This window comes from Colletotrichum aenigma (genome assembly GCF_013390185.1).
Source record: "Colletotrichum aenigma strain Cg56 chromosome Unknown KSG_Cg56_contig05, whole genome shotgun sequence".
Taxonomy (NCBI): Eukaryota; Fungi; Ascomycota; class Sordariomycetes; order Glomerellales; family Glomerellaceae; genus Colletotrichum; species Colletotrichum aenigma.
This window is the reverse complement of record NW_023500911.1, coordinates 4,084,167-4,107,417: the sequence shown is the minus strand read 5'-3', so window position 1 is coordinate 4,107,417 and position 23,251 is coordinate 4,084,167. Positions and strand designations below refer to the sequence as shown.

The following is a 23,251-nucleotide window of genomic DNA, read 5'->3' as shown; positions in this document are numbered from 1 at the left end:
GCGCCGTGTCTTACCAGGACATCTCTTTCGAGCGGCTATCTCTCGATGGCTGGCGCGACGGCCTTGCAGCCAAGGTCCTCGGCACCCGCAACCTACATGAAGCCACCAAGACCCTCCCGCTCGATTTCTTCGTCATGACCACCTCCATCCTCTCCGTCCTCAGCTTCGCAACCCAGTCCGCATACACAGCCTCCAACAACTTTCAAGACCAGTTCGCGCGCTACCGTCGCCGGCTCGGTCTGCCCGCCACCGCCGCTCAGTTCGGTCTCGTCAACGACGTCGGCCACCTCAGCACCGACAACACCACATTGGAACTCATGGCGCGGAACAAAGTCCTCACCATGCCCGAGAGCCACTTCCTCCGCCTGCTGGAGCCGGCCTTTCTGCCTCATGAGGATGTGGCCTCCGATCCCCTGACTGCCGCTACGTATGTGACATACATGGACCCGGCGCATATGGCGGCGAAGGAGCAGCAAGATGTGGAAGCGGGAATTCGCAGCGCAGCGCCACCGCGTTGGTGGGGCGATGGGCGCGTGTCCCATGTTATGCGTGGTTTCTACGATGCCCTGCGCCATGAACGGGACAAGACGGCGGGTGGATCGGCTGGTAATGCCGAGGACGGCCGGTCGGCGACGGCACAGACGCGGCGGAAGTTTGACGAGGCCGTGGGAGCTACGGTGGCGGCGGCACCCGGGACAACGGAACGCGGCGAGCTGCGTGAGAAGGCGCTTGAGTTCGTGACGGCGAGCATCTCGGGCACGGTGGCAACGATGCTGCTGTTGGACGAATCGGCAATTAACGGGTCCCGCGCCGTGTCTGAACATGGCGTTGATAGTCTGATTGCGGCCGAGTTGCGCAACTGGTTCCATATTGCGCTTGGGTCTGAAATCAGTATGGTTGACCTGCTGGATCCGCGGACGAGTATCAATGCGCTGGCGGCCAAGGTTGTGGACGCTGCTATAGAGGGAGAAGGAAAATAGGGTAATTTGCTTTTGGGAAATGTTTGTTTTGGTTGGCGTGAATGGATGGATATACGTCTGTTAAAGGTAGATTGAAAACATCTAGAGAGTAATGAGCTCATTTCAACGCGTCCTTACTATATCCTCAACCTCATGATGAGACTTTGGAAAGTTATATCTGATGCGATGTTGTATACCGTTTATCGTCGTTAGCCAATTTTATGGGCCGCATTAATTTACATGCAAAAAAGATTCAATTACCATCGGTATAGCCATGCTGTTTACTTAACGCAAGGCAGCAGAACATGGAGGTCCATAGTAGCACGAGGAAATACAGTTGAAAGTGTCGGGCTTGAGCTGTTGGAGATTGAGTTCAGGATCACGCCGCGTCACTAATAGTGTTTGGCGATAGCACGAAAATGGCACGAACGCGAGATCATGATAAAGGGGTTAGGAAGTACAGACTAGGCTAAGTACATGTGCCGCCCTTCTTCTTTTGTATGCGCTGAATCCAGACTTCCAACCCAAGAGGGACCGAGCTGGTTTCGGTATGAAGTATTGCCAAGTGGGTTCAATGTTCAAATGACCTGTTACTGGTACTCGATGCAGATGGCGTCGCTGTTGACATCCATGACCTCAGCGATAGTGATGTTCTCAGCGATGCCCGCCATCCACAAGATGTGGTCAAGCGTGGTGGTGTTGCCGTTGTCGTTGAAGTAGGGCAGGAAAGCATTGACGCCGAGAGAAGAAGGCTGGACGCTGGACCAGAAGAATCCCTCAGCGACGTTGTTGCCACCAATGTCGGTCAAGCGCGACTCGTTCTGAGCCTGCCACTGCCACCAGATGCGGTCCAGGTTGGTGTGGTGGAGGAAGAACAGCGGGTCTCCAGGGGAAAGGGAGGGGTCATCCATCTGTGGAGAGCAACATCAGCACAAGCGGCGGATAAACTCATGAGCAGGGAGTTCACTTACGGTGCCACCGATGGCATAGTGTCCGCCAGTGTGAGGGGAGGCACCCAGGCAGTTGTTGAAGTCCACGTAGTTGTCCAAGGCCAAGCAAGCGTCGATGATCTTCTGGGCCGTCTGCTCGTACTGGTTCTGTTTGAAAAGGCGGCTCAGGCACACGGGCTCCACGCGGTTGAGCTCTGTATCGAGCGTCAGTCTGACGTTAGTGTAGGGACCGTCAGTGACGCAGCCGTTCTCGTCGAGAGTGGTAGAACCGAAGCCAGCTGTGGCGCTACCGTTCAGAATGCTGGCGCTCTCCAGCGGGCCTTCGGCCTGTTCCGCTTGCTCGTCCCAGTACCTTCTCTTGGTTAGCAACCAGATGTCGAAGGTTTTTGGTGTAGAGCATGACTTACGGCATCGGTCCAGTGTAGCCACACTCATTGCGGAGAAGGGTCTCCTGAACAGTCATGTACCAACGGTGCCACGGCAGGAACGCCCCCTGAAGACGGACTCTGTATTAGTGACCGGCTTTATTGATTTGATACAATTTGATCGATGCGTTAGACTTACGACAGAGTGGATGAACTGGGCCTGAGACACATGGGCAGCTTGGAGCTCCTCCCAGACAGTCGTGGAGCCCGCGTACCCGGTCTTGGCAGGGGCCTGGGCCGCATCCATCAAGCAAAGGGTCGAACTGATGTACGAAGTCTTCTCGCCATCAGTCAAGGCGGACCTGGATATTTCCCCCTGTAAGCCATATTCCACTTCTCCAACATGTTGGTTCAGAAGTAGACATACCAAGACTTTCGGACAGACGGGTTCGTGCATGCTGCGCGCACTGCCTCAGATGCAGCGAGGGCGATGATCGCTTTGGTCAAGAACTTGTTCATGATTACGGTTTTTGGCGTCAAGTAAACGAGGTAGTGATTGAGTGAGTAGGTAAAGGAGTGTTGTGCAAGAATGACTGGAGTTAGACAGTAAAAGAATGTGGTGATGAGCGAAGGTAGAGAAGCTGTGCTTGCCGAAATCAACTCTAGACCGGAAGTCAGCAAGATATTTATCTTCTTTCTACCCGGAGCATGAGTCCATACACGATACAGAACATCTCCAGAGACACTACCTTTCATGAATCTGTTCGAGTAGCATTCTCTAGATTACGCGGCAAGCCAAGCCGGCGAAGACCGATCGTGTGCCGCTGACATCGGCGTCTACACTAGACGCGGCGGTTCATCCGATGCACCTGTCAAATATCACCTGGACTGTGAGGCTCCGCGGTCTTAGCTGCCCGCATGTATACAACCTTGTTGCATGAAGCCCCATCCCGAGAGAAACATGGTGCGTATGCTTAAATTTAGCTGCTGTCCCATGCCTCAGCGTACTAGAGCGGTAGTGACCGAGACAGATGACATGCGCCAGTGACCAGGATGATTCGCTTCTTTCCATTTGCTACTGGGTATTGATTGGCCTGAAAACTCTGGCTTGCAACCCCAAGCTTCCTGGTCACCAGTAGCTCTCTCCTTGGCCAAGATTGAAGAATCCTTTCAGACCAAGTAGAGCAAGGCTGCAGACTTACTATGTGCCACGGAAGACATGCCGAGAGGCGTTGACTAGGGTTACCTACGCCATGGATACTGGATTTTACGCGGAAAGTGCACGAAATGACCCGCAGATAGACCTAATCCTTAACAAGAAGTTCTCATGCGGGAGCTCTCAGGACAGCCGTCTTCCCCGCTCCGCCCCGCCCCGGCCCCTCCCTCCTTGCCCCATCGAGGGAAGCAGGGAGGTCCATGAGACAGAAACTCAAGCCCATCATAGGAATACCTGATATCAGGTCGAACTTGCGGGTAACGATGCCTGCATTATCAAGGGATCCTCTTCGGCAAGACACAAAACTTCCATCTTCAGCTTCTTTTCGTGCATCGTGACAGAATCGGAGCTGCGCGGCCTCCGGTCTGGCCCATAGCGAATTCGCCATGGTGTAGGGCCGGTGGGATGCTATGACGCCTTTTGCCAAAGCGTGCGGCTCATCGCGGTTGTGATATTGGAAAACTCGATTGTCCGCCGAACTACGACTCAAGAACCTACAGGTGGTTCTGGATGCAGGGGGTTCGCCCCTGAACGGCTGTCTCGGCAGGCAAGCATCGCGTCTAGGCCTTGCGGCCGCGGCGGAGTTTCCGCGTATTAGGATGGCTTCTTCCGTGTGATCTACCCCAGGTAGTTGATAATTTTACTACTTGGCAATTAGGTGGGATCTGATTCGTTGGAGGTAAGGTCGAGATATCGTATTTGACCCCTGCACAGCCGCGCCGTTGTAACTCCATGCATTTCTACATCCGTCATCATTTTAATCTACAGGTCTAAGGAGCTAAAACGCAGTCTGTATTGAGCTCAGCCTTGGGTGTGTGAGGTCTCCAACCGTCACAATCCAGCTGGTGCCGATGAGCTCCAGTGTTGTAGAAGTGGCGAGAGAACAATGTGAGGACTTTTGGTCCTTCAAACTACCCATTTGGACAATTCTTACGCTTCTGGAAATGGCTCCATTTCCATGATGACCAATCTTGAAATCAACCGCGGTCGATGTTGAACGGCAGTGCCTCCCTGACGAGTCTATGGGCGAGGAAGACTGCTACATTAGGCTTTATAAACCCTGCCTATCGAATTGGGTTCTGATCCCGGGCTAGAACTAGCATTTCGGCATTATCATTTTCAGCAGATAAGCAAACCACTGAATCTACATTCTACAGATTCGATTTTGGACCACTGTTCAGGGCGAGCTGCTTATTCGTGTTGAATGAAAACTTATAATTCGAAAACCTAGTACAGAGCGTGGCAATTTTCATGTAGAAACGTCCAGGCTTCTGCTCGATACCTGAATGTCCGCACGATTCACGACTAGTGTGCGGACTTTCGTACCGATCGCCCATGTCATAAATAGGGTTGTAATTGCCAAGATACAATTTCCCGTAGCCACGTATTGAAGATGGGTGGAGGATTGCGGATATCTCGGATTCGGTTTGCCGCATAGGACTTGGCGAATGATAAGCCAGCTAAATCATCAGTAATCATTAAACGGATTACTCGATCCTGAATCTCAGCTGACACATCACTGCGGGTCACATCACATCAAGGAGTGTGGAAAGCCAAGCTCCTTGACTGGTTAGAGAGCGGGTGATGTCTTAGCCGACAGCGGGTCATAGATTAGCCTGCATCACGCAATACAGTCGCGACCATTATAGCGAAAACAGACGGCGCGTTGAGCAAGGTATATAAAACAGAACGAGAGCGACTGTCTAACCTACGTATGAATGAGTTCTTCAAGAGCCACTTGTTTCTCAGCTGTACCCGCTCAAAGGGTTGTCGTCTCGTTTGTGGTGCATGTAGTCCATGGCTTGGCCATCTTCACCTCGTCGATCCGGTCCCGCGGCCCCAAAAACCTTCTCATACTCTCCCATCTCCGTGCTTATGACATTGCACTCAGCTCCATTTGGAAAGATGAAAAGGCGCACTAGCAGTCCTTTGACTTTATAGTTGTCTGGTGGCAAGCCCAAAGGAGGCCGCATCTCCTTTACGTCGTCCGGATTGGACTTTTGCCGCATGATGCTCAACGCCTCCATCCACGTCCCACGGCACATATGAGGACGCTGCAGCGCCAGGACGAACGGTGTGTTTCCGAGGAAAGTATCCATCTTGCCAGGGTCTAGACCTATATCCTGGAGATCCATCCGCCAGGGGCGACATACTTCGCGGCACTTCATCACAGCTGGTAAGACATAGTACTCGGCGCCCCTCATTCTAGCTTCAAATGCAAGACTTTCAAAGGCCAGCTGCAGCCACTCTAGCTTCTTGGAACTCAGCAAAATGCCCAGGAATCCGTCCAAAGATTCGACCATGGCATCTGAACGGACCGGCCACATATGGAGACTGCCGCTGTCAACATCTTCCAACGCGAACATCGGCCGCCGAGGTAGGGTCCACAGGCGGAGAAACTCAAGGTCTCTCATCAGCTCTCTCGTGTGCTCTCTAGCTTCTGGTTCTTCCGGGAAAAGCCCCTTAAAGTCGTTGGGGGGTGTGATGTCCATATACAAGACCTTTAAATGGACACCTAGCTTTCCCAGTGCTGAGAGAAGCTTTCCGAGAGCGTCCACAGATGGATTGGGCCTTGAAAGAGTTCCCGCCAAGCGGTCCCATTCCATGGGAGTCGTGAGAAGTTCCAGTAGGGACTGGTAACTCATTGCTTCGCCTGAATCAACATACTTGTCCCTCCAGTCATTGGCCTCGTGATTGTAGTCGTATACGTCCAATCGAAGTGCTTTCGGTAGGCGTGCGAATGCTTCCGCGACTCGTCGAACGAAGTGGTCCCCATTCATGAGCCCTTGATACTCCTGATATTTCAGCCTGTAGAAGCTGTATGCCTCCCACAGCACTGTTTCGCGCCTCATTTCAGCGGCTGCAGCTCGGGTTGGCTGTTCCCTCAAGGCAAATTCTCCGACTTCGGGGGTGCTGATGATCTTGTGTATCCTATCAAACAGACTCAAAAGTCTGTCGTTTTCTTGTGCGGAGAGGATGTCTACAACAGGTGTAATTCCGAGACCCTCCGGTTCTCTTGCAGATATTCCCCAGAACAGCGTCGTGAGTGCATAATTAGCAAACATTACGGGATCTTCCGCGTGGATTTGAGAATAGTGGCCCATGACAAGCTGGACGCGTTTTACGCTTTTGCTGAAAATTTCGTGTCTTGATACCTCCTCCAGGCGCGTGAGGGACTCTATTGTGGGGCTGATCGTCATGGACGGTATCAAACGCCGTGTAGATAATTCGTTCAGCTTGTGGCAAGTCAGACGGAGTGCCTTCATCGTGTTGAGTTCTTTCTCGTCCACTATGTAATCGGTGACGATGTAGTTTGGATGATCCACGATGTTGGAATGATCTTCGCAGTGATCAATGATTCTTTCGACGATCTCGGTCGGGAGATCGTTCATGCTCAGCTTCCGATCAAGCGGACGTCTATTGATTATGGAACGGATGTAGTCGTGGCGTTGGAGCATTCTTGTAGAGAGAAACACTTGAGGTTGTCGGGCTGCCACTTGCTCGAACGAAAGGACACGCGCCCTAATGACTTGGTCGCCTACATGGTATCGTTTGATCGGCCAGTCGTCATGAAGGTGACGGAGTACTTCGTCCAGATCCGCCAGGTGCTCATGAAGTGTGCCAAGATCGGAGTTTTCGAAGGCGTTTAGGTCGAGGTCGCAAAGCTGCTTCCCGCGTTCGGCAATTTCCCGCTGAGTCCATCTCTTGGTACCCAACTTTGACTTGGGGATTCTGCCTTGTGGGAAATCGTCATCAGGCCCTTCCACCCTTGCTTCGTATCCCTCTTCTGCATCTATCCCGTCGATCCACTCAGGGATGTCGAATTTGAACGCAGACATTTTGGAACTTTTGTAGGGCAAGAGTCATCCAGGACTGAATATATGCGCAGTTCATTGAGTTGTGTGAGTTGAAAATGAAGGAATTGCTGAGCCAGATGAGACTAGTCGACCTTGAAGTCAAAAGGTGTCATTTAGACGGCGGCGAGGTTGAACGCGTCATTTGGGTCAAGCCAAGACAAGGGTTCAGGCCATCATGTGGGCCTCAGGGGCATCGTCGCCTCTGACATCCAGGGGGCCGGGGAAGTAGTCACGTGATCTAAATCGTCTCACGTCCTCACCGCTAGGTATTTGACTTGATTCTCCTTAGTACATACCATGCAGTAGAAGGGGCGTGCCGAGGTAATGAGGCAAAGATGGGAGGGATGAAGGGGGGCTCTTCAAAGCCGTACCTCTGTCTAGATTGCCAATTTTTGACAGATTGAAAGAAGTCATCTTCTCTGAAGGAATCAGCATTGCTCATCAAAGCGAATATGCATAAATGTGTCGGATTTTACATCATGCATTTATCGATAGTGGGTGTCGCCTGGGGCTAAGTCATGAGGCTTTGATGACATATTTGGCCAATCCAGTGGGTGTCTGCCGAGGAAGTCACCAACATCTACTAAGCACTCCATCGCATAACTAGAGACTGGATGGCAGATAGAGACGTGGGTATCTGGATGACAAATTGGTCAAGGAGGGGAGCCAAGAACGATGCCTTGAGTATAAAAGCTCGAGGAGGATTAGAGCTTGAGCTCTCCGCAACACAACAGACAAAGCAATAGCTTTTCACGCAACAATTTACAATTGTCTTTTGCACTCACTGAGAAGAAAACAAGATGTCTTCCACCCGCACTGCTCTCGTTCTCGTTGACCCCTACAATGACTTTCTTCACCCCGAAGGCGCTCTCACGCCCCATCTCCTAGACCTCCAAGAGAAGGGCACGGTTGAGAACATTAGGTCCGCCGTCGCCGCTGCTCGCTCGAAGGGCATTCCGATCTACTACAGCATGCATCAACAGTGCAACGAGCACACCTTTCTTGGATGGAAACACATGACACCAAATAATCTTAAACAGAAGAACTCGCAAGTTTTCAAGGAAGGATCATGGGGCGCCGAGATCCTTCAGGGCCTTGAGCCGGATCCGTCCGAGGGCGATGTCGTTGTTAGTCGGCATTGGAATAGCGAGTAAGGTCTTCCTATCCATCGCACATGTATCAAGCGTCTAACGAGAAACCTCATGAAGCTCTTTCGCGAACACTGATCTAGACTTTCAGCTCCGCCAACGCGAGATCACCCATCTGGTTTTCGCGGGCCTGACGGCAAACACCTGCCTGGAGGCCTCCGCGCGTCATGCCTTTGAATTGTGAGCCCCGCTTTCCCGTCCGTCGTACTAAATCAAGCTAACAAGCCAAGGGGGTATCACGTCACTCTATTGTAAGTATTCTTGAATGTCAAATCATGCATGAGCGGAGCACGGAAAGACTAATGTTTCCGCAGGAAAGATGCTACGGCCGGATGGTCCAAGGAGTTGACAGACGCCGCGACGGAGCTGATCTGGCCCCTGTTCGCCCAGCAGGTCTTGAAAACGGGAGAATGGGTTCAGAAACAAGCGGTCAAAAGCGTCATTTAGGCCGCCTACATCGAACAGCGGAGAGGATACTCCGCCGTTATGCCAGTTGATGAACCAAGAGCAACGTTGGCCTTGAATAAGCATGTACTGTGTAGATGCGCCGTAACCTCCCCTGTGTAGTTTTCGAATATGGGTCGTAGACGCTCCACGGTGTGACCAAATTTGTCAGCATCCTCTGCGTTGGCGGCAGTCTCCCCGCCCTCCAACTCCAAATTGGTCAGCAAGCAGATGCCCCAGTGCACGAGGAACTCAAGCCGGTCGGGAGAGACCTTGATCCAGAGGAAATAACTCACTGAAATTTACCCAAGAATACGCCAGGGAAAATCAAGCGGTTCACCGATCATCGGACATACACCCCTTTTCATCGCATATCAAATGCTAATCATGTTCTCTTATTGCGCTGTTCGACTTGTCGTCACCAAACCGGCTGAGCGAGTGGTTTGGATGCCGGTGAACATTTCTTCTAATTTCCACCCCAAAAAATGTCGAGCCTCGGGATCAGTAATCTTTCTGATGCAGTACTGGATTTGTAGGTTGAGAACGGACTGATCCAGCGGTGAAGTTGACGGAGTAGTCCGCACGAGCGGGGTAGGTGCATGTAATTGCATGATATCAGCTTGCTAAATTTGTCAGCAAGCCAGCTCGTCCCGAGGGCAATCCTCTCCGTGGAGAATTTTGCCTGCCGCCGAAAGCGCTGAACAAAGTGATGCTATTAGATGGAAAACGTGAGGAGTATTAACTTTGGTATCATCCGAAGCAATGTTAACATCTGCAGGGCACATGAAAGAAACGAAGCAAAACGTCATAGTTCGTAGAGCGTTCGCCTTCCCATGATTACGATGCGGCTCAAGGGGCCATGTACACAGTTGAATGGCGAGAGCCTTGCTGCATGTTTGGATATGGTCTATATCATGGCAACTTCTCACACCTTCATCCAAAATTGCCCGCCCTTGCTCCTTCTCTTAGCTTCCCTGGCCGCAAACATGAAGACCGTGCCTGGAGTCAGACAGCACCCAGAAAATACCTGTCCTCCCAGGTACTGTCCACCCAATGCAGACACAAGCGCGCCCCCAATTGGAGGCCCTGACAAGACCGAGAAACTGACTATCGTAAACATCATGCCGATTCTTGTGTCCTGTTTGCTAGGATCGGCTGTCAAAGAGGCCAGTGCGGAAGGAAACACCGCCTGGATACCTCCCAAGATGATCCCGCTTATCGCAGCCCATGCGTAGAAGGCACTCTTTGTGTCCGCTGCAAGCCAAGTGAACATGATGAGACCACCAGCGCCGGCTGTCGGTACGAGCACTGTCAGGGCTCCGATGTGGTCGGCCAGATAGCTTGGTAAAATCCGGCCGACGATCCCAACGCCGCTCATAATCATCAGGACATCCAGCGACGATGTGTAAGACATACCCCGGATATCTCTGCCGTAGGCGGCAGTGAAGAAGAAGACAAAGTAAGATCCCCAAAAGCACTGAGACTATGCGTTAGCAAGGTTTCGGGGACTTTCGCAGCAGGTCCATGTACCAGAAACATTCCTATACCATAGAAGGTGCACTCCAATTCCTTGAACGCTCCCCACTCAACTAGTTGCCCCGTTGTGCGAGGCGGAAGACGGGGTCTCAAGGATAGCTACGCGATGGTCAGAGCCACGAGCTGTACAAGTCCAATTGCTCTCATCGTCCAGCCAAACCCTACAAGTGGGAGCAGCTGGCGCACGATAGCAGGATAGAGAACACCTCCTGTCGTGCTACCGCACGCCGTGAAGCCGATGGCTAAGGATCGTCTTTTCTGAAAGTAGGTTGAGACGAGAGCGATGGTCGGGCAGAAGAGACAGCCGTTCCCAAGCCCGACGTATACTCCCTGAAATAAGAATATTTGCCAGTATTGGGTCGAAAATGAAGTGGCTATGCTGCCAAGAACAACCAAGATAGAGCCTACAAGGGCAACTGGGCGAAAGAGTCCGGCGTCAGTGAGACGTCCCGTGAAGGTACCGATGAAGAAAAGAAGGAAAATCTGGATTGATCCAATCCAAGAATTATCAGAAGGAGGTCGTGGCAGCGTCTGAGCGTAGTGGCTTTGAAAGACGCCAAAGGAGTTGATAACTCCCCTACAATTGTTAGCTTCCTTGGGCTACAAGATGGATCAATTGAATTTACCAGGTGTTCATCACCACCAAGTGCGTCCCAAGTACTACATCATAGGTCAGCGCTTGTTGTTTATGCAGCTGTCGGAAATCCCCACCGCAAAGCCACGCCCAGCGACCCCCGTCAGGAGGCGGCCCTGGCGTAGTGTTTGAAGAAGTTGTGATGTGACTCAACACTCGGTTCGGTAGACTGGTCTGTCTAGAGTTTATCGGTATCACAACTTCTTCGGAAGTGCCGCGTTGTTGGGCGGGCTCCTCATTCATCAGGTCAGACGGGGCCGTGATGTACTGAGATCTTCGCTTCCCAGCTTGTCCGACATCGTTGGTTCGTTTTTCTGCCCCATCGATTCGATCATAAGGGAGATCAAGAACGTCTCGGGAATTCAGCTTTCGTACTGCTGCTTCTCGGTGTTGGATTTTGCTTGATGGCTGCCGAAAGTTGATGAGTGCCATGAACTAACGGTGGTGAAGGCAATAGGGGGCCTGGAGTTGCGTACTTATCTTGTCTTAGGTGAAAAGCCAACTATGTTCCCAACGAAGACATTGGATCAGAAAGTCCCTGCTGAAGCGTGTGTTTAAGATGTATAGATCAACTGGAAGTGATAAGGCAATAGAGGAGCAGGGCTACTGCATGGCCCCTGGGATGGCCCAAAGACAGAGTCAGACTCTCGGCGACATATCTAAGCTTGCCGACGTCGGGTACTCGTTCTTTGCACATCACTCGTCTTTCTCATTGTAATTTGCCGGCAGTATTCCTCGGGAAAAGCGCGATCAACCCGGTCTGGTCAGCAACTGCGTGCCAATTGTCATTGCATGGTCAAATTGGTCAGCAATCTCGGTCAAGCAAATGCGCCCTTCCTGGGTACGTAGGACGAAGTCGACGAGCAAGTGGAGTTACCCCTCTTTCAAATTGGTCAGCAACCACCTTGGCATGACGAGGACTCTTCCGATGTCCTGCAGCAGAATCTTCGTACACCTGAGACACTCGGAGCATTTTGTGACGGGTACAGAAAGAAACAGTCTGATGTTTGGCTGAGCCTTTCACAGACGATTTCATTACTTCGTCTCGAGCCATGGGGCCTACTCCCCTATCAAGCTAGACAGCTTCCGTTTCCACTCCTGCAACGTTCTATTCCGCTTCTCTAGCTCCTCCTTGGCTCTCCCTAGTTGCGACTCAAGTCCCCGATTCTTGCGCTCCAGTTCCCCCTTCTCACTCTGCTCCGCCTCCCTCTCCGCAGCCTCTGCCCTCAGCCTCTGCACCTCAGCCTGCAGGTTTGCGGTCTTATTCACTGCGGTCTGCATCATGGTCATCTCATTTCGCTGCATGCTGATCACCTGCTGCAACCGCTTCGTCTCCGCCTCCAGCTCAGAAACCTTGGTCTGTAGAATGGGCACGCTTTCGAGCTCACGGTAGACGACCGCTATTGCAGAGTCGACTTCTGCAGGCAAGGTAGTGAAGCGTGATTTCCTGACTGGTGGATTCCGTGATCGAGCCGCTCTGGTTTCGGATAGCTCTGCCGATACCAGTCTGGCTGGCATGACGGATGGTTCTGGGAGCGCGGGACTTGGATCTAGACTTGTCGAATGCTGTGTCGCTTCTGAGACACCTTCAGCTACTTGAGGGACTTCTATGCGCCGAGGAGAGCTTGGGGGAGTTATAATGGGAGGGTTCCTATGCCAATCACGATCAACGCACACGGGACAATACCAAAGCCTGTCGTCTCCGTGAAGCGCTTGAGAGCTCCTTGGGGGTTTATGTGCATCGTGATACGACCTTCGGCACGTGTCGCAGGGAACCAGATTATCAGGCTCCCGGCATACGAAACAAAAATCATCATGCTGACCCCCAGATTCTTGGTGCAGTCAGTCAAAGTGCTCAGCGCTGCAGACTAGATTCCCAAACGCACTTTTCCAGGCTTTGTAACGCGCCAAAGGCGATAGAAGCCGTGTATCTAACATTTCTGCTACAGTGATTGTATTTGCAGCTTCAACATACATCCCTAGACTAGGCGGGGGGCCCGATGGCGATAGAGAGCGCTGACTGCGCGTCGGGGCAGCTTGATGCGTCCGAGCCCGTTTCGCAGGTCGTCCGCTTCGTCGTGGGCTACTTGCTTCTCGCGGGGGAGGCATCCTGACGAGAAATCAGTCTCATAAGTGTATGAGTGTGCTGATGTTGGCTTCGCGGTGACAATGATCTTCAATCTTGAGGAGCGCCGCGCCGAGATTTCGAAAAAAAAATGACGGAAGCTGATTAGTTTGAACAAAAGCAGTCACGTGAGTCTGTCCCAAATTTGTCATCAAACTGGTTGCGGATGGTGAGAAGGTTCATAAGAATTGAAGATGGGATGAACTCTCTATGAGCAAGGAAGCTGCTGCATGCAATATTTATTGCAAACAAATATGAATTGAAACATTCTTTTGAACAAGCCGAATAATTTCTAAATCCTTCGCCGGTCGCAATGAGGGACGATCTAGCGTTGCCACAAATCACCAGCACATTTCGATGAGGGACATATGCAGACCTGGGTCACACCGATCAGAAAGAAATGGATATCTAACCTAGTCAAAGTAACAAAAACGAATTTAAACACAAAAATGCCATATGGCTCAGACAGTAGGTTGTGCACCCTCCAGCTGTCAACACCACCCGCGGGCGGAACCCTCCCACATCCAACACAAACAAAGTCTGAGCCATTTTTAACCCCTGCCAGTGACCATCAGATGAAGTACGCGGACACATAAGACGTGTTGGATGCTGCATGAACCCCCCCTCCCTGTGCCTTTTTACTTCTCATTTAATCGGTGAAATCATTTTTTGGGACCGTCATCCGTAGACCTCGATGAGGAGGTCGTTCTGCTGCTCTCGGCATAATCCTTAAGAATCTTGGATTCCTCCAACGTCTTGCGCTTGTCGTACTCGTCAAGCAGCTTGTACGTGGTCTCCAAAGGCAGCTCTGCCATCTTGTCTCTCAGTTCCTTGGGCAGAGGTTAGTACAACGCAGCTATTGTGCCAGGGTAAATGAGATGCAAACTCACCAGGGGGAACACGTTGGATGGCTTGTATCTGAACTCGTCAATCAGACGGTTCAGGCGAAGCATCTGCTTCCACGTGACAATGATGTCGCCGACCAAAAATGTCGGGAAACGGGCTGAGGAAATTTCTTCGAGGATCCAGCGGCGCTGGAAATACTGGCGGAGGACAAAGTCCGTGGCGCCGACCCAGTGAGGCGCCTTGTCCGGGTCCGAACCGTCGGTTGGCGGCGTCCAGATCCAGGAAATCTTCTTGATCCATTCGTGGTGCGGCGAGTAGTTGTGAGGGTTCTTCTCCGCGTCGCCCGGATCTCCCCACGTACGCGGCATGACTTCGTCGATTTCTGCAACCATCGCGAGACCCGCGTCTGTGTGCTCCACCGCCTCACCTACCCAGCCGACGACCAACGCCGCGGCCTTGTAGATCGTCTTCATGTCCGTGTGGACGCGCGACTTCTCATACTCGTCGCGCGGGTTCACGCACAGAAAGTCGCACCAGATGCGCAGCGCCCAGTTCGCGTCGTCCGCCCCCTTGGAGGACGAGCCCAGGCCGAACAGCTGCCTCAGCCATCGCGGCGCGCCCGACTGCGGCCGGCGCGGCGATGTGCATTGGAAGCGCTGCGTGAGTGTCGGGTAGAGTACGGTGCGCACATTCTTGAGCGCCTGGGTGAGATGGGCGGTGAGGGTGACGGGCTGGCCGCCAACGAAGATTTTGTCTGTCTCGGTGGAGTCGCCGTACAGCGACGAGAGGGCGATAAACTCCAAATCGTCAGTCAGACGAACATGGACAAGACGGGCCTGAACCGGATCGTTGGGATTGTGCGTCGCCTGGATCTCGAGCAGGCGAATCTCGCGCCTAGACGAATCCAAACGCCTGTACGGAATTCCCATGGTCCTTCTTTTCCAACAAGACGGACAAAGAAGGCAGAAATCCCCCTGAAAAGCAGCACCAGAACGAAGTGCCGGCGTTTATACCAAGAATGAGCGAAAGCGGACCCGGCTGGTCGGCCATTGGGTTCTGGGGTGCGCCATCGGCTGCCAACCTCGCTTGAAATTGAGTTTTCGAATGACAGGGGGTCAAAGGAGAAGCCGTCCGTATCCACTGATTGCGCGACATGATTGGTGTTTCTGCCCCGTCTTCAACGGTCCTGCAGCGTTTCTAGAATCCTGGCGATTCATAATCCCAGGCCCGGCCTGTTCATTTCCTGCGCTTGTGCTGCGTTCGTGACCCAAGACAACCCCCTTTCGCCCTCGTTGATAACCAATCGTCCACCTGGTGGGCTCCCAACAGTCTGAGCGAGGTTCGCAATCTTTTCGGCTCCACTTCTCATCTGCATAAATAGTCCAGGACACCATGGCACAAGGAGCCTCTCGTTTGGATTCTTCAACACGGCTCTGGGGTGCTTCAAACCCCACAACGCGAACGGTGGTCTGACTGATTGGTCTGCGCCTGGCTGGTTCGGTCGCGTGGCCGTCACGAGCTGCAGCCAACGATCCATCAGGAGTAGCGGTATTCGGCGTCCCCCTGTTCGGTACTCGGTGGCCCCATGTCTAACAAAAAAACACAAACACGTGTACATCTCAGAATCACAAGCGGCTAGAATCACCGTGATCCTTAGCCCTAACCGTACCTTGCCCTCTTAATCTGTAACCCCCTGACCTGACGTATCTGTGAGAACACTTTGAGCAATTTTCCCGAGGATTCTCGAATTTCTGTGGATTTCAAAACGGCCGCATCTTGATTGGGAACGTTAGTGTGGATAGCTGGGTATCCTTGGGTTGGGTGGGCGACCGCCGCGGCGTATGTATGCACGCGTCGTTTTTTTCGGTATTGGATTCCTTGGCCTTCCTGAATAGGCTTGAGGTGGTGCCCAAGACTGAAGAAGCAGACAGGGGTTTGCCAGATACCGCTACTCTTCCAGAAGTTCAGCTGACCAACAACTTGTCGTAAGTGGATTTGCTGCCACATACACGTACATGGAGCGGAAAAGCGCTTCGGCATATGGGCTGGGGATGTGGCACAATACGTCGGAGTGGCCCCACTCATGCTGCATTCGTAGATCACCAGGGTGCAGCGAGGCAGAGATCTCAACAATGATAAAGCTCCCGACCGCGCAGCGGTCTCCCGAATGTTGATGTCGAAATAAGGCTGGAAACCCAAATGAATGGAGAACACAGGGCCTGGGTATGTCTTGATTACTGAGCATCTACATGTAGCAAACTCGGTCATCATTCAATGCAATGGCATCTTGATTGCGTTTGATGCTTTACAATATCTCTGACGTCTTCACCGTCGAATCACCGCCCGACACGCTTGCCCGTGACCTGGCAGTCGCATTTCCTCGTCGATTCAGCCTTAGCAGCCTGTACACCAGACTGGTGGGAGGAGTACGAAGTATCGGTGAACCAAGATCGATCCAATCAGAAATTGCGTGAAGCCAAGTTTCCGATAACCCATGTTCAGCATGCTGATGCTTAGACTATAGAGTATTAGGAAGGAATCAAGCTCGGTGGTGAATACCTAATCCTCGTCACTGAATGAGCATAGTCTCCCGGTGAACCAGTACAGTGTTCGCGTGACCCGTAATTTCATCAGGTAGTGAGTACTTTACTCTTCAACGTTGAGATGTCTCCTCATTGCCAGCACAGAGCTAGAACTCCTTATTGTTGCTGGGCAACTGACCGATCTTGTGCTGGTATGCGAACACCGACTTGACATGATGACGAGGGCCACGTAGGCTGGCAGTCGGACCGAGAAAGTTTCGCTTTGACGAGCAGGTTCTTGCATGTATCAACAGCACCAGCCACCCATACATCACAGAAAGACCGCTCGTTCAACCAAGAAGTCATGGAAAAGCAGTCTTTGGGACTATTCGTGGTCTGAAAATGCTACAGAGATCCCTCAAACTTACACGTATCCATCAAAGCAACCGCCGACCTGCGTATTGTAGCGAAAATATCGGAGTAAATAAGTGCATGAAACAGGCTATCAACTTTGGATTGCAATCACAAAAGCTGCAGGGTGAAATCCAGTTAAAGTCGTGCGGAAATGTCACCAGCTGCTTCTTGGGACAAACAAGAGCGATCTCCCAAGACCATGGTCTACCGACGTGTGTGTAGGTATGTAACTATCAGAAAAGACTTCCATAAACATCGAAACCCGGAGGACGAGTGCAATATAATATCTGCGTAAGATATTCGAGAACACCAGTAATTCAACGGCCGTTTCGAACAGTGACGTCATGCGACGCTGTAACCCAGGGTGGCTGGTGGGCCGCGGCCTGACTCAACCCTACAGTGAATGCAGCAAGGGGGATGGCATATGAGTGACTGAGTCGAAGAGCATCGTCCTCAGGATCAAGACAATAATTACGAAGGATGAATGGTGCCCAAAAACACCAATCACTACTGTCGAACCTTCAAAAATGAAGGTCCCTGGCTGAAATGGCAGCGAATGGCTCGTGTCAAAAAGACAAGCACTATTGACACCGACATTACCACAAGCAGCGCAGAAATGCTTTGTTATGAATCGAGTTGTCAAGTCGTGTGGGGCCAGATGGCTACACCTCCAATGATTCTTCCGACAGCAGCAACAAGCAATCATAGGAAACATCATGTCTACGATACCACCCTGAACGTTTGTTAACGAGGTACTTCGGGCCTGCAAGTGAATATTGGAGTCTGGAATTTATTGGCGAGTCGGATATCCTGCCCTGCCTCATTCCAAGAGTTCATTATGTCGGTATGGAGGCTGACGATCTTCGAAGGGTTCTGTTGACATAGGCAAGGTGAAGGGCACCTGACTCTGCGTACCCGATATCTCCATACCAAGAGTATCTAGGCCCTGACTTATACGAGTGACGGTACGTTGGCCAAGCCCAGTTCTAGAACATTTTATGGAACGCTCCGCATGACTCAGGCCTTGTATATCCTGAACGCAAGCTTGGGTGTCACTCGGTGTGTGCGAGGTTTTCCGAGGGTACCCGTGACCGTGCCCAGAAGAGATGGAGAAATGAAAATGAGGATCATCCAAGAAAGCGTACAATTGGGGCAGCCGACGGGTTCTTGACTTGGCCCTGATCTCAACCAATGGCATCGATCGTACACGGCGAACTTTATTGAGGCTCAAACAAGTCACCAGCGTTCTCTTGATGCCCTACGCAACCAAACGGGGCCAATGTCCCCGCAACTAACTGCATGGGTGCTTCCGCCCTTTTGTCCAACACCGCCAGGAAGGAGCTGGTGTTGATTGGTGGATCTTGACAACACGACATCCGCGCACAAGATTTTGGACCGGATCCTTGTAGCCTTCGGCGGCACGTAAGGCCAACAAAATCCCACGAGAAGGGTCTTCTGTCCCACTCGGTGACGGGAAACATAAAACAGGCAATCTACTTGAAAGTATGTTTGCCGAGTTACCGGTGGAAACACCGGGCTTGTCCGGCGTGGCGAGCTGTGTGACAGTCAGCTCAACAACCGAACACATTACTACCGAAGCGTAGAGGTAGGTTATTCAAACTATTTTCCGTCTGCTGAGAAGGAGAAACAAGGCTATAGGTGAGCGTTTGGACCCAACCTGCTTAGGTATGGATGAGGGTCCAGGTTGCCAGTCAGTTCATAGTCAACCGTGTTCCGTTTGATTTCATATACCTATTATGTCTACTAGGTATGTAATGCGACTTTGCTGCGAGAGCCCACGAATCATCTGCATCATACGATTTTAATGAATTGTAGATCGCTGGATTGCAGCTGGGCAAGATCTTAACGACATGCGCGTTTTCACGTCCAAACTTGTGTTAAGCGGATTTTCGAAGGTGGCAATGAATGCTAAGTCTCCGGCTATGACAATAGAAATACTGCTGTAGATAAAGTTCATTCAAAAACTCGAATAATAAGAGAAGGAAGGTCGTGGCTCCCGAAGAAATTCATTTGATGCGCCTAAACAGAGTAGACGATTGGATATGTCAGACGGTCACGGGCAACGGTTTCAATCTCTGCGCAGCAGAATTACTACTAGAATTCCCATGATCCCGTAGACACATTCCATCCACTAATTAGCCTCAGCCCCTTGAGACTCGAACTCTTGAGAGCAGTAGTAGAAGATCTAGGACTTATTTCGTTACTTATTGTGAACAACTATGGCTCAAAACACACCTTACATACCTCATCACCCCCGACTTGCCAGCTGTTTGATGTGCATTGGAGACCATCCTGCTATCAGCTTTCTTCCCTTCTAAGTTTTCTTCTTCGCAGTTTGCCGCCTGGAGGCACACCTTGTCGACTACCTTATTACTCTTACAGAGAAATTTTCGAGTGCCATACTATCAGCTTAGACCAGAACCACATGCAATGTATTCAGTCGATTGATGAAAACCCGAACCTAAAAAACGGCAGTCGGGGCACTTGTCTCATTGGTCGTGGCCAGTGCTGCGGAACCTACCAAGACGTTACCTGTGTCAGCGGAGCTACAACCGCTTGTATCAGGAAGCAGAGTTGAATTCCACTTTCCCGCTGCAATTGTGACGGCGACTTTCGATGAATTGGTGCTTCTTAGTCTCGTGTCGTCGCAGGTGAGTTGTGTAACCGAATTTGATGCAAGTCAACCTCTGGCTTGTTTATTGGTGACAGGCGGAGTCGCTATTATTGATGCATCATCAAGAGGGGTCTGGTGCCTTACGAAAGCCTTTCAACTAATATGTATTTTGGATCAGACGTGTAGAATAGTCTTCATTAGGATGACACAGTGATAGGATATCTCGTAGCTAGACTCTGGTATGTCATTCGAGAATCCCACCTTAAACTGAGTCGCACGTGATTCACGTCGTCAAACCACAAGTCATAATATTGTGTTGTTGTGACTAGGTACTTGACTTACCCTGCGCACTATCACCTTATCAGCCAGGGTGACATTGCCTTCAAATGAACACCGGCCCGACTTCATCTATGAATGTCATCCTGACCACGCCAATATTGCAAATGGTCGGCTCTATAACACAATGTTTTAAAGGTATTTATGATGCGAGGTACTTCATTAATGTTTGAGAATACGTCGACTAGTGACACGTCTTGCAGCTTCGTGGCCTCGCTGCCATTTTGTTGAGAAGCCTTCGACTTCGGTGAGTTTGCAACGAGTGAACAAGCCAAATGTTCAGGGAGAACCATAATCAAGAACTTAGGTAAGATCACAGAAATTGAAGTCGTTACGACGCCCTGCGTTGCGTTTTCGTTTTAGTCATAATGTTAACATCCATGACCAAATCCAACTTTTTCAATTCTGCTGGCGGGTTTGATGCAACACTGAGATTCCAGGATACTTTGCCATAATATAGCCGTCAACACCAATTTCTGGAGTTCACCTCGGGTCAGATCATGGGGTTCGTTAGCACCGACAATTGGAATTCACCCAGAATTGCCTTGATGGACATCTCACATCTGACTGGTTGAAAAGCCTTCGGCACCCACTCCGGTTGAGAGCAAGGGAGAGGGGTCCCAAGGGCACCGGAGGAAATGCTGCTCAATCGGGCCGCGTACTCTGCCCGAGAGCCAAGTTCAAATTCTCCGTTTGGTGCAGCGGAATTCCGCTAGCACGCTGGACAGAGACCGTTCAATTTGCCCCTTTTGTCGCTGGCGAGACATGCCATGCAAGTAGATTGAGACATTCCCTCCCCTGACTCTTTTCCCCGCGATTCACAGCCGCCGAGATCCGACTTAGCATGTTTCGCGGATTATGAACACAGGCCCGTCTTTTTTAGGGGATAGCATTCCGGCTCGAGACGAGTTCTGGGGCTAGGCATACGACAATGACGTCGTTAATCTTAACGGCTGGGGCGCGCTCCCGACTAGATTCTCCCCCAGAGACATTTTTGCGTTTAGGGTTGGTTCTTAGAGCAGTGATGGTCGAGCCGCCGTCGACTTTTTCGAGTATGGTGCCTGTGGGAATACGAGACGCGGTTGAGCTAAGATGCTGCTACGATGATACGAGGCGCGAGGGACACGATAAACAATTCTGGAACGCGATGGTTATGAGTAGAATGCAGCGAAATTTCGTACCACTTCGCTTGCTCAAACACATATTAGCTGTACTACTAGTTGATCAACGGAGTTGCCTCCGAGAAGGAGCCTATAAAGAAGGGATCGAATTCGCATTCAGTTGCATTTCCAGAAGACATCTCGATCGTATCGCAACTCATCCACTCTTTTTCCATCTTCAACCTCACATTCGTTTTCACCATCACTCCTAACAAAATGACTTCTACCATGGGCTCTCTCCTGGTCGGTCTCGTCCTGGGCGCCGCTCAGGTCGCCAACGGCTCTCCGATGGCCGACACCGTCTATGTCACCCAGGTCGTCAACGCCCTCACCACCTACTGCCCTGGTCCCACGGTCATCACCCACGGCCCCAAGACTTACACCATCAAGGAGGCCACCACCTTCACCATCACCGACTGCCCCTGCACCATCACCCACATGGGCCCGGTCCCGACCGGAGCCCCGACCTCCGCGTGCGCGACCAACTGCGGCAACGCCTACAACACCTGCCGCGGCGCCCCCGACGCCAACCGTGCCTCTTGTGCCGCCGAGTACGCTGGCTGCTTGGGATACAGCCCGTTCGGTCCTGATGGGTCGCTGATCACGCCGACCGCCTGCTCTGCCCAGATCTCCGCTACCCCGGTTCCTCTCCCCAGTCCCATCGAGGTCGCCCCTTGCCCCGCCGCTTGCGCCGCCTCCTACGACAAGTGCCGCGGTGCTCCGGACGCCAACCGCGCGTCTTGCGCCGCTGAGTACGCCGGCTGCCTCGGCTACAGCCCCTTCGGCCCGGACGGCTCCCTCGTGACCCCCACCGCCTGCTCCGGTGCCGCCACAACCCCGGCTCCCGCCCCCACTGTCCCGGCCGGCGCCGAGTGCCCCGCCGCCTGCGCCGTCTCATACGACAAGTGCCGCGGCGCCCCTGACGCCAACCGCGCAAGCTGCGCCGCCGAGTATGCTGGATGCCTGGGCTACAGCCCCTTCGGCCCCGACGGATCGCTGGTCACCCCGACTGCTTGCTCCGCCGCCGCCACGACCCCGGCTCCGGCCCCGACTGGCGCGGCACCCACTGCTCCGGCTGGCAACGAGTGCGCTCAGAAGTGCGCCATGGTCTATGACCAGTGCCGCAGCGACCCCAACGGGAACCGCTCCACCTGCGCTGCCAACTACGCCGGCTGCTTGGGATACAGCCCCTTCGGACCCGATGGCTCCCTGGTTACCCCCACCGCTTGCTCTGCCTCCGCCACCGGAGCCGCCCAGCCTACTGGCACCGGTATGGCTTTGCCGTCCCATGTCGTTGTTGCTGGAGCTGAGCGCGTGTCCTTTGCCAATGTTGCCACTGCTTTGGGTGCTTGTGGCCTGGCTGCGCTTGCTCTTCTCTAGACGTTGGGACGCTGGAGAGCCTGGAGGCCTGAGTTGGAAAACGTGGACAAGTCGGTTTCAATATGATACATCTGAGGCTTTTTTTGTAATTCGAAATGTTTAATATTTGATGACACCAATTTGTTATGAACCCAATAAGTCAGCCAGTGGCACTATGTCACGTTGTGTGACTCTGCCCATTGCGTGATCCTCCTGAAATGTTAAGTCCCCCTCGTCGTCTAGCATTTATCGCTGCGTAGACTCTCTATGAATTCCTACTCATGTCCAACTGGAAGTCTTTGACAGATATGCGTTGCTTCTTAGGAAGTCTGGAATTATCCTGGCAATGACTTCGTCACCTTGAAACACATAGAAGACGTTTGCCCCCTAAAAGTCGATAGCGTCCGACTTAAGATTACCATTCTGTGATCAATGGCTTTTGCCGCTTGAAATGGCGTCAAGTGTGTGCCTGGCGTCAATTGGCCTCATTGTGAACCTTGATGTTCCAAGCTATCAGAGTTTTCCACCTGCCGCATAGGTGCCTGGTCCATTCAAATCTTCTTCTCCACTTCCATGACCCCTACAAATAGCCATTTTGGCCCTTAAAAACTCATCATACCTGATCTCTACTCATTTTCCGCCTCTCTTCAATTATTCGACATTTCAACACGCCCTGTCCTACCTTAAATGTTGCCATAAAATGACAAAAGTAATGCCATCACACTTCCGTTTGTTCTCCCTCCCC

At 52.0% G+C, this 23,251-nt stretch overlaps 5 protein-coding genes across 5 annotated transcripts; 2 read left to right on the top strand and 3 right to left on the bottom strand.

The window, feature by feature from the left end:
* Positions 1-1,549: 1,549 nt before the first annotated feature.
* Positions 1,550-2,793, bottom strand: ustQ-9 (Tyrosinase ustQ; the record flags this gene model as incomplete). Its single annotated transcript, XM_037323987.1, has 5 exons — positions 1,550-1,870; positions 1,931-2,261; positions 2,317-2,402; positions 2,474-2,636; positions 2,702-2,793. The coding sequence occupies 5 exons, from the start codon at positions 2,791-2,793 to the stop codon at positions 1,550-1,552; spliced, it is 993 nt and encodes a 330-aa protein (XP_037177479.1).
* A 5,354-nt stretch (positions 2,794-8,147) lies between these two features.
* rutB-1 (Peroxyureidoacrylate/ureidoacrylate amidohydrolase RutB) lies at positions 8,148-8,942 on the top strand (the record flags this gene model as incomplete). Its single annotated transcript, XM_037323986.1, has 4 exons — positions 8,148-8,474; positions 8,587-8,675; positions 8,726-8,746; positions 8,810-8,942. The coding sequence occupies 4 exons, from the start codon at positions 8,148-8,150 to the stop codon at positions 8,940-8,942; spliced, it is 570 nt and encodes a 189-aa protein (XP_037178188.1).
* A 392-nt stretch (positions 8,943-9,334) lies between these two features.
* Positions 9,335-11,408, bottom strand: apdF-17 (Aspyridones efflux protein apdF; the record flags this gene model as incomplete). Its single annotated transcript, XM_037323985.1, has 6 exons — positions 9,335-9,562; positions 10,048-10,416; positions 10,470-10,574; positions 10,641-11,052; positions 11,102-11,135; positions 11,378-11,408. 6 exons carry the CDS (start codon positions 11,406-11,408, stop codon positions 9,335-9,337), a joined length of 1,179 nt encoding a protein of 392 aa, XP_037178209.1.
* Positions 11,409-13,896: 2,488 nt separating this feature from the next.
* Positions 13,897-15,009, bottom strand: CGCA056_v008737 (Heterokaryon incompatibility protein 6, OR allele; the record flags this gene model as incomplete). The annotated part of the gene is made up of 2 exons (XM_037323984.1): positions 13,897-14,064; positions 14,125-15,009. 2 exons carry the CDS (start codon positions 15,007-15,009, stop codon positions 13,897-13,899), a joined length of 1,053 nt encoding a protein of 350 aa, XP_037177943.1.
* Positions 15,010-21,363: 6,354 nt separating this feature from the next.
* ccg-6-2 (Clock-controlled protein 6) lies at positions 21,364-22,527 on the top strand (the record flags this gene model as incomplete). The annotated part of the gene is made up of 1 exon (XM_037323983.1): positions 21,364-22,527. The coding sequence occupies one exon, from the start codon at positions 21,364-21,366 to the stop codon at positions 22,525-22,527; it is 1,164 nt and encodes a 387-aa protein (XP_037177944.1).
* Between the last annotated feature and the right edge of the window lie 724 nt (positions 22,528-23,251).